Source organism: Cucurbita maxima, unplaced genomic scaffold, assembly GCF_002738345.1.
Source record: "Cucurbita maxima cultivar Rimu unplaced genomic scaffold, Cmax_1.0 Cma_Scf00008, whole genome shotgun sequence".
NCBI lineage: Eukaryota > Viridiplantae > Streptophyta > Magnoliopsida > Cucurbitales > Cucurbitaceae > Cucurbita > Cucurbita maxima.
This window is the reverse complement of record NW_019272024.1, coordinates 4,808,662-4,820,002: the sequence shown is the minus strand read 5'-3', so window position 1 is coordinate 4,820,002 and position 11,341 is coordinate 4,808,662. Positions and strand designations below refer to the sequence as shown.

The 11,341-nt window shown below is 32.6% G+C and overlaps 1 protein-coding gene across 3 annotated transcripts; it reads right to left on the bottom strand.

Annotated features, from left to right (window-relative positions):
* Positions 1–5,474: 5,474 nt before the first annotated feature.
* On the bottom strand, positions 5,475–7,267 carry LOC111483288 (transcription factor bHLH123-like). Of its 3 annotated transcripts, none has more exons than XM_023129464.1 (6): positions 6,980–7,267; positions 6,324–6,894; positions 6,101–6,226; positions 5,964–6,029; positions 5,827–5,886; positions 5,475–5,723 (listed from the first exon to the last, which is right to left on the bottom strand). In XM_023129464.1, exons 1-6 carry the CDS (start codon positions 7,126–7,128, stop codon positions 5,550–5,552), a joined length of 1,146 nt encoding a protein of 381 aa, XP_022985232.1. In that variant the 5' UTR covers positions 7,129–7,267; the 3' UTR covers positions 5,475–5,549. The 3 variants fall into 3 exon arrangements, with proteins under 3 accessions (XP_022985232.1, XP_022985230.1, XP_022985231.1); XM_023129462.1 differs by having other exon boundaries at positions 5,821–5,886; positions 6,980–7,266; XM_023129463.1 differs by having other exon boundaries at positions 5,821–5,886; positions 6,324–6,891; positions 6,980–7,265.
* Between the last annotated feature and the right edge of the window lie 4,074 nt (positions 7,268–11,341).

Here is an 11,341-nt window from a genome sequence, read left to right as displayed (position 1 = left end):
ATTAACGTTATAAAGGTTATATAAAGCCTTCTTTTCTTTGATTAGACATCAGATTTTGGAATTAAGAATAGAATTTCTATTTTAGCTTTGTTGAGAGCTAAACTTTCTTTGCAAATTCTTGTGTTTAGAACTTGCATGTAGAGTCATTCAAGTGGTATTTTGATCAAACCTCTTGTGGAGTGATTCGAATCACGAGTTTAGAAACGAGTTTTCTTTACTCTTGATCTTGATCATCAAGGTAATCCATTCCATACTTTCCCTTGGGTTGATTTCCATATCACTGCGCTATCTGGCAAACACACGTCCTGACCTCGCTTATTCTATTGGATACGTGAGTAGGTTTATGGAAACACCTAGTGATGAGCATCTAGTGGCTATCAAGCACATCCTGCACTATGTAGCAGTAACTAAAGGCTGGGATGTGAGATACTGCGCAGGGAGAGGAAAGAAGAAACTTGAGCTCACTATGTAGCCGTAACCAGAGGCTGGGGTGTCGACTCCACCAACTACCGCAGCATTTTCGGGAGCCTGCGCTATCTGGTAAACACACGTCCTGACCTCGCTTATTCCGTTGGATACGTGAGTAGATTTATGGAAGCACCTAAGGAGGAGCATCTAGTGGCTGTCAAGCGCATCCTGCACTGTCGCCGTAACCAGAGGCTAGGGTGTGAGATACTGCGCAGGGAGAGGAAAGGAGAAACGTGAACTCACTATATAGCCGTAACCAGAGGCTGGGGTGTGAGATATTGCACTGGGAAAGGAAAGGAGAAACTTGAGTTGGTCGGTTATAGTGATAGTGACATGGCCGGTGACGTTGATGATCGTAAAAGCACCAGCAGGATGATTTACTTCCTCTCAGGCGACGCGATCTACTGACAATCAACTAAACAAAAGGTAGTTGCTTTATCTTCTTGTGAAGCAGAATACATCACTGCTTTGACGACGGCAACACAGGGGGTCTGGCTTGCGCGACGGATGGAAGAACTCATCGAAAGAGAAGGCGATCCACCAATGCTATATGTGAACAATAAAGCGACGATCTCCCTAATCAAAAATCTAGTTTTGCATGACCGAAGCAAGCACATAGAAATCAGATTCTACTACATCCGGGAATGTACAGATCGAGGGCTCATCAAGATTGATTTCATTCGAACAGAGGAACAACTTAGAGACATTTTCACCAAGTCTCTTGCGCAGGTAAAATTTGAGGAACTTCGCTCCAAGATCGGAGTTCAAATAATAAGGTATATATATACCTAAAAGTTCAGGTTGGTCACTTCATTTGTTTTAATAGGTGAATTAAATGAGAAATAATAACATGGGTGGTTTTTCAGTCAAATCTCAAAATCCTCCTATTCTTTCTCTCGGTTATTCTTCAGCCTTTTTGGTTTCTCTTCTCCAATAATTTCTTCGCAGTTTCCAGCAAGATTTGGTCACCAACACTCAAGTCAAAACTAACATATCTCAGCCCCTAATCTCACTCTTTCGTTCTCAAACATGATTAAAAGGCAATTGTCTTTCCCCCTACTTGTTTCTCTCCCTTTCCCTCACCATGGAAGTAACTGGCTACTACTGCTGCTACTTTTTTTTGCTGCTACTTTTTTTTTTAGTACATACAGAATATTACATCCTTCCTACAACGTGAGAGTGGCCTTCATAAACTAGAATTGGGGAACTATTTTAACTACTTTCAGCTCTCCATTTCTGCATAAAAATTGTGAGTAATCTTGTTAAGAAGGCGTTGTTAAGAAGGCGTTGTTAAGAAGGCGTTGTTAAGAGATGGTGGAGTGTAGCTTTCAATTTTTAAAGAAAATTGAGAACAAGAAAACATGGGTATTCTAATGACACATGGACAGTTAGATCTCTATAAATTTGGAGACAAAAAATATTTGGAGGCAAATATGCGTGAAATTAAAGGTTTCCAAGGTTATTTTTCAAATTTTCTAATTTTGTGAGCTATTTCTATGATTATGTTCGAGCCTATTTTTTTTTTTTAATTTCTAACTTTCAATGTCACTTTGGCAAAATTCAATATTTTCAAATATTTAATTTTTTAATTTTCATTTTTATTTAATTTTTTATCAAATTTTCTTCTAATTTTGGACACTTTTCTCTTCTATGTCCCCTCCAGATTTATTCTCAATAATTAATTAAAAATTTGTCAAAACAACTCCTAGAATCCCATGAATCTCAAGTAGAAGTTGCGGTTCCTATGGGTTTCTTATTAGTTGTTAAACCTCGTTTTTTCTTCCTTAATCTATGACTTAAAGATGGTTCAATCCCTCATAAACTCTAATTCATACCATCCACATCACCACCCATCATGTAACGCTCACGTGTTAACCCTCGTTTTGTTCTTCCTTAATCTGTTGCTGCTGCGTTTTTCTTTTTCAGAATATTACTCGTGGGCCATCATAGGTATAATGAAACCTCATCCAACCCGATTGAACGGACCAACTAAGAAAATTAAGTGACTTCAACTTAGATCAACTAGGTAAGTGAACTAATTGTTAGAACTCTTTTGAGCTAGGATTGATAAATTGTATGTTGCATGTATAACACATATTGTGGTTTATCTACATGTTATTACTTGTATTATGTGATGTTCATGAACTTTTTATGATGCATGTACTTCCAGTATGTCGATTTCTTTATTTTATAGTACCATGTTCATCTTATGTCATATGAAACATTTGATGAGTCGTGTATCATAAAAATGAATGATATGATATGTGTATGTACATTTTGTCTCATGGGTAGGTTATACCATAAAAAAGTATAATGTGTATTATAAACGTGTACAATGATTTAAAACTTTGAGACCTCAGGCATGTTGTATGCCACAAGCATGAGATATTTATATAGATGCATATACCATGATATGATACATGTTCCTTTCTTTTCGTTGGTTTCCGACCGTGTGAGTATGTGCTAACCTGTAATCAAGCTTAGGAGATGCATATATACGCTAGCCTAGTGGATCATGGGCACATGCATGAACTATTAATTTGATAACGAATCCAAATGGGTGTAAGGATTTAGACTATAGTGACATTTTTGTGATGGCAAAAATGGTTATTTCTTGGAGTGCCCTAACATATACTAATAATTAAGTACCAAAAATATTTGTGAGGAAAAAAAGAGGAAGCTATGTGCTTTGGATGGAAATTTGAGTGGCAGTAGCTCATCATTATGCGTTTAGCTACACCTATATTAGTGTAGCTATTTGAATATGCCTTCTTTCTTACACACAATATATCATTTAATCTCTTTTTCTTTTTATATATAATTTTGATCATAATTTATTTTAAAATGCTTTTTTAATTAGTCAAATAATGATAGAACATCAAAATACATTTTATTACTTAATTTGAAATACTTATATTTAAATGAGATGAATTATACCATTCTCACGGCTCATTATAATGAAACTATATATTTAGCCTTCATTTAAAAAGTAAAACATCATTATTTTAAATCTATGAATTTTATTACATTTCCTTTCAGATCTTCCTTTTTTGAATCTCTTTTCATGATTTGGATTATGTTAAAAGAAACATATATAAAAAAAAAAAAAAAAAAAAAAAAAATTAAGTAATAGGTGTACAAATGATTTTTATTTTTTTTTTTATCTGATGAATCTGATCAACCAAAAATAGGGTTACAATCTAACTTTACCCTACCATACCTTACTTTAAATTATTACAAAATTAAGAATACTTAACCTTTGTAATTGATACATGAATTTTATAAGATTTTAAAATAATTTAAAAAAATAGAAAAACTCGACCATCCCAACCAATTAAAAGATTTCTCCAACTCATTTTGTGTACACTCGAAAGCCAAATCATGAAAAATAAGCAGTATTTATTTTAATTTATCTTTGTAGAGGGCATCAATAGTAAATATGGGTAAAGAATTGAGCATTAGGTGAAAGAAATTATTGTGAGAGAACTTAGAAAGCAAGAATTTAAAAGGATAAGAAGAAAAGGGGGAAAAAAGAGTGTATTTGATTGATATCCAAAGCACCAATTGGATGCATGATTAATTTCTTTGAACTTTTTAAAATATTAATAATGTTCTAGAATTAAATCTAAATCACCAAAAAATATGTATCATATTAATTAAATCCACCTAACAAACATTCCTTGCGTTTAAAATTTGATGTGGTTACATAAACCTAAGATTAGGAAATGAATATTCCCTACCCAACCAAACAGAGATGTGACAGTTTTACTGTATTTGGATAAAATATGAACATGTTTGGGTTAAATTCTAAAGCTAAACATAAGTGAAAGTTAACCAAGAAGTGATTTATATTGTTAAGAAACCCTAATACAAGCAAAATGCCATAACTTATAACATTTCTTCCTATTTTCATAACCAAACCAAGAAACCTAAAAAAAAAGCAACCACTTTTATTTTTTAGAGTAATAATATTGTGAGATGGAGTATCCAAACCTTTAATCTTAAAAGTAGAAATTCATATTGAGATATGAAGAACAAAGAGTATAGTGAACTAAGATTATGAGAATGAGAAAGAAATCCCTTCTACTAGAATCATAACAATTTATATATATTGGACTGAACTAGGGTTTCCTGGCCAAGCGAAGCTCTTTGGCTGTTGAGTCAAGTGTTAGTTTGATCAAGTAGTTCGAGTTTTACTTAGATATGTGTTTGCATTTAAATCTAACTTTTGTGCTCTGATTCTTTAGCTATTAACTCAAGAACTAGTTTGATCAATGGCAAGTTGGCCCGAGTTTTACTTAGCGATGTGTTTACTTCTAAATTCAACTTTGGTTATAATTTCATCCCAAAAGAGAAGAAAAGAAAAGAAAAGGAATTATTATCATAAAAGTAGTTTTATTTACCAAAATTATTGCAAATAGAAGGATTTATTTCTATTATTACATGAATAGTAGTACAATTGATAATTCAAAACGTATATTTCAAATAAAAAAAAAAGAAAAATTAAAATAATAAATTTGAGTATCAATTGATAAACAAAAGTTTCTCCTCATCAAATCTTCCATAAATAATTAGTTTATATTATATTCCCTTAAAAACCATTTTACACCGTCTGATCAGATCCCCATCCAACGATCAGAAATTGATACAGTGAAATGGAAGCCACTCATTGTGACCATACGATGAAAAGCAAAAGGAGCATATAAAATGAAAGAGCATCTACATCTAGATGTGTATAAATATATAATATTTATTGTTTTCGAAAAATATTTAAAAAAAAAAAATGGAGGAAAATGTGGGCCACCTTATGGCTTCCACTAACATATTCCAAATAAATAAATTAATGAATTAATTAAAAGTGAGACGTCAAATCGAATGCCCAATCCCCACCATCGCTCTCAAATATTCCGCCAATTATTTTATTATGTATAGATTGAAATAATTATAAATTTTGGAATGAGTACAGATAATAATAATAATAGTAATAATAGGAATAGGAATAGGGGTAGAAATGCATGAATTGAGGTTATTATAATTGGTTAAGTAAAGTAAAAGTAATTAGATTAATTAATTAAATAAATTTATCTGAAGGTTCCTCCGAAGGTAGGAGTCCAAAAATCGACGGTGGTGTCGTGGGTGACAGGAAATGTACTGGAAACAGGAACTAAACAAAGCCCTCGGCTTCTCAGATCTTCTTCTCCCTCGCCTTCCTTCCATTTATCACTCCTACTCTTCAAATATGGAGTGCTCAAAACCTACAAGTTCAAATCAAAACCCATCTTCTTCTGTCTTCAAAACCCTTATAACCAAACCAAATCAAATCAAATCAAATCAAATTTCATATGCACTTACACCCACTTGTTCATGGAGGAACTTTATGTATTCAATCGCTTCAGACAGCACTGAAGCTGTATCAGTCTGACACCAAAATCACCAAACTTTCAATATTTCATCAACTTTTTTCATACCAAATATATATATATATATATATATACCTTTCCGAAAGGTGATACCAGTTGTTGCAGGGCAGTGATTCTGTCCCCCATCTTCTCTTTCCTTACCTGCAATTCCACAATTATACACCATTTTTGTTTCTAAATGTTCAATTCATTCTAATAATCAACCAAAATACCTTAAACGCTGGCAATGCCGAAGGACTCTCATTTCGTCCCCGTTTTCCACCGCCGGATTGTTGTTGATTTCCATCATTTCCACTTTTCTTCCCCACGCTTACTGAATCACCAATCTCTGAACTATTCTGTTACTCATAAAAATTTAAACTTTAATCTAAAACCCTAATTATAACCCATCAGAACCAAAACCCATTTCTTTTTTTTGCTTTTTAATGTTTCTACCTTTGGTTTCTCGGGTATGGTGTTATACGACGTCGGAACATAACTGGGTCTCACGTCTTTCATGTCCGACGCGTTCCAGAAGGCTGTGTTGTTTGAAAACTGTAATTGACTGTGTGGCGTTGAGTTTCTTAAGAACTGAGGCAGTTTTGTTGAAGGTGACCACGACGCACCCGCCGACATGAACTCGTTGGAGTTTATCCCGTAATGGGAATTGTAAGGGAAGTTCATACCTGCTGCTGCTGAGACTTGCTGTTGCTCACCGCCTAATAAGCCTTGTAATAATGTTGTGGAGTTTCCGTACAGAGTGGCGGCGGCGGTGGTGGTGTCGATTGGGAAACTGGTGACGGCGCTGTCGCTTGAGCTGTAGTGGGAAGGGCTGGTGAACTGCTGCTGCTGATGATGATGATGATCTAATGAAAATCCTCTGTTTATTCCCTTCTCTGATCTCATCCACTGAATCTGTTGTTGTTGTTGTTGTTGTTCTGTTTCTTGTAGCATATTCAAATTCATATTATCCGGCTGCAGCATAGACCGGAAACTGCCCTCCGCCGCCTTCTCGCCGCCGCCCCTACTGTCACAACAAAACAAAAATTAAGAAATTGGGAATCAATAATTGAATATATATATATATATATACACAGTTAATTAAAACATACAAGAGGGGTTGGTTCCAATCCAGGGCTAAGCCGGTGATGTGCAAATTGGGGTCGGCAGCGGCGGCGGAGGAGGAAGGGGATATTTCGGCCTCGTAGCGGCTTCTAGAAGCTTCCCACCAATTTCCACTACTCTGAAACTCCTCCGCCATGGATTCAATTAACTTCAAACCCAGCTTGATGATTGTCTCTGATCAATCAATCAACCAATTCTTCCCTTCTATCTGCGTCTGCTGATTTTATTTACAAAAAATCACTCAAAACGGTTCGCGGCATATGCCTATATATATATATATATATATATATATATAATTATTTTTGCTTTATTTATTTATTTTCTGATTTCATTTTCATATTGAGTTAAGAAGGGAAAAACGAAAAGAAATGTGGTTGACATTTTTGGGGAGGATTGATTAGACTGTTAAATTCCATTATTATGACGTTTTATATTTTTTATTCAAATATTATAATGAATTTGACCTAATTTTCATGAGTATTTATCAAAATTGAAGTTTTTTTTTTAATATTTAGAAAGAAATTTATTTTGTTTTTTAAATTTGTGATTCTCATCTGAGGCTGTTCTTTTTTTAGTTTGCTTTTGGCCAATAGTTTAACGCCAGGTTGGTCTGAACAGTGACAGGAGAGGAGCTTATTCCACTTGTCTCAAAAGCATAACAAAAATAAGGGTATAACCGTCATATCCTACATACAATTTTGAATTCTTTTTCTTTTTCTTATATATTTATTTCAATATCTAAATAAATTTCATCTCACTTGGTACATAATTTTGGAATTCATAGGTAAAAAAAAGAAAGGTAGAAATTGAAAATTGAGTTAGGATTATTCATATGACTCGAGAATTCAACCAATTCAACCCAATCGAAAAATTAAGTTGACTTAACATTACCTTACCCTACTTTTAATTTTGTGACGTGAATATTTGATATTTGAGATTTATAAGATTTTAGTTATTAATGGAATATAATTGAGATTTTTCAAAATAATTAAAAAAACGACAGGAATAGTAAGCTACAAAAGACAAATAATTTATATATTTATTTTGTATATATGTGAAGAAGGAGAGTTTGTGAATAATTAATATAAATAATTAATATTTAATGAGAAGGAGGGATTGGGTTTAAAATTAGGTGTCCGTTGATTGGGCGCTGACCATATCAGAAATTCAGTGGGAATGTCAAATTTGTCGTACACAAAAATCAGTGGACTTCAGCTTTTTCCCCTTTATTTGTGGTTGCTTAAATTATTCAAACATTTTTATCATTTAATATTATATTTATAAAACAATTCAAACCCTCCTTTTCTTTTTTCTTTTCTTTTCACAAATATTAAATCACCACTACCCTCCTTCATAATTCTTTTTTATTTTATTTCTAATCTTTTTTTTAACAGAAATTAACTAAATAATATTTATTCAATTCAAGGGGAAGGGGAAAAAAAAAATACAAAACAAAAAAAAAAAGGCTAAACACATAGTATTTTCCTCTTCATAAGTTTTTTTTTTTTTTTTTACCCAAAAAAAAAAGTTTTCTTAAATGTAATAATTAAGTGTTTGACATTAATAATAATAATAAAAATAAATAAATAGTTGTGAAACAATGTATACATTGAATTAAGTCAAGCGAAGGAATTGAATCCAATCTCAAACATGAAGGATCGGAAATAAGATTTAGATAATTGATTGAATATCTCGAGGCAAGAACACTTGTTTGAGATTTGAATCACTCAACGAACAAGATCGATCATGTTAAACTTGAATGATCATATACATGTAATCTAAACTACATAAAATAACAAACGAAAGGTAAGAGCACTTAGCCCTAATGATAAAAAAATCACTCCAAGGGAAAGTAAAATTGATATTAACTTGTTAATAAAATATCTCAGGTCAATAACACTCATTTGAGATTTGAATTATTCCACAAGCAAGATTGATTATGTCAAGTTTGAATGATTCTACATGCAACCTAAACTATGTATAATGACATATAAACTTAGTCATTGACTAAAGGAAACCACAAAATAATCTTCATTTTACAACATTTTTCAAGTCTCCTCTACAAAGACTTTGTATAGCCTCAAAATGAAAACCCTTCACCTTACATGAACCATTCCAAGAGTTGTAACTTTCATATTTTATAACTATAATTATCCACTATGCATAGTTTATGACCATAATTATTCACTGTGTAAATAAACCTTAAAATACATTAAAGAAAAACCATAAATCTAAAGTATCATCCACCCAAATTTTGTAGTCATCTAAGAATAAATGGAGCTTGATTCTTCCTTAATGTGGCATGAATTGCAACATCTTGTGATAATTTGAATAACATTTTCTTCGCATCTTTCTTAAAGTTTATTTTGTATGATTGATATTTTGGTTCATATTAATAGTAATATTGGTAAGGGTATTTTAAATTTTTTTTTTTTTTTTTTTTTTTTTTTAAGTTGAGGTATTTGTAACAACCAAACCTACTAAAATAGAGCTACCATATGCATGACCTAATTTTTCTATGAAAAAAAAAATCATTTAAAATCATTTATAAAATGATGTCATGGACTTAATGTTTGCATTAAAAGTTTTAAAATAAAACAAAGAAATATAACCAAGGTGAAATATAAATAAGTCAATAAAATATTGAAAATGATGCCCTAATCTAACCTAAAATTTATGAAAATAAAATACAACTACTCTAACACAAGTTTCATGGTCTTTATCACGACACCACCATCAGCCGTACTAGGGTTTTTGTCTTTACCTAAAATATAAGAATAACACAATAATTGAGTATTTTAAAAAATATTCAATAAGTAACCCCACTGTTAGGTTCTACAAACACATACTATCATTTAAAACTGTTTTTTCTTAGGTGGCTTTTCAGACAGGGCCAATTGGATGTGTATTTAGTTCTCTACACACGACACGGACATGCGAGCATGGACCTAGCAGGCGGGCTTGCACACCCCATAAGCCTGCTTGTTTGTCTAACAACCAGGGAGAATAGTGACCGTCATAGCATCATGATAAACTTAATGATCATTTTCATTTCATAGTGTACACATCCATACTTATCATAAAGGAGAAGTATGATGCTCATGAAAATACAATTATACATGAGGTCCCAACATTTTTCATTGTAATTAAATCATGCAAGACAACCCTCATTCCTTTCTCACGTATTATTCTTGGAAATATGCGTATATAAAACCTTACAAAATCATTTCATTCATAGCATAACCTTTAAATCATATCTTAGGAGTTGTGCATGGTAAATCTTCTTATCTCAAAACATATCATAGCATGTTATAACATATTATGTAACACAATCATATGACATTTCATTTATACTCTAATGTTACTTGACATATCGTACAGAGAAACATGTCATATCATCAAACATATCAAACAAATCCACACATATGACACGTATAATAAAATAAAAAGTTAGAAGTGTGGAAAGGAAGGGAGAGGATAATTGTAATTGTAATTTATATGTAACATATATTATATAAAAAAGGTAGTGGGCAATAGAAGTCCGTAGGTGGCGGTAGAGGAGAGAGTGTTGGGAGGAAGAGACCCATCCAAGACTCTCTTGACTCTTCGTTTTCCAGAAACACATAAAAATAATAAAATAAAGAAAGTCAACGAGTAGGGTCCACACGGCGAGCACGCGTGCACGACACATGGGGCCCACTTCTCTCTCTCTTCTACCCACCATATGAGTCAGAGCCTGGAAAATGACTTCCCTCCATATTTATAGTATTAAATATTAAATTCTTCCTTCTAAATCATTTCCTCTCTCTCTCTCTAAAAATAGTCCACGTCATCTCTCCACATTCTCTCCTCTTTGTTAAAAATAAAACCCTAATTTCTAGTAACTTTAGGTCTTATTTCGGAGAATATAATAATATGTCTTACCTTTATGTAAGTTAGGTATGCTATGTGCAAAACTTTATACAAATTCAATTTTATATCAACTCGATCCATTTTTTTTTAAATTATAAATATTAAAACATTTGAGCGTTCCAGCTATCTAGAGTTTCCTAATAACATACTCAATGGACTCTTTCACAAGGTGTATTGAGTAATGTGTACGACCCTAAATTCTCGAGGTGAAAAACATTCTGAAAATGGGTAAATAGCAAATGAGCTTTTTCTCTTGATTTTTTTGAACTTGTCTTTGAACCCTTGAAAGTCTAATTAGGAATGACTTTGTGTGTATTAAAATTCTCTATTTTATTTTTCGAGGCTAAAACATTTCGTGAGAAATGGATGAAGATCGAATTCTTTAGAGAAACAATAATATTTCATATACGGTACTTTGATGATAGAAGCCAGTAGTA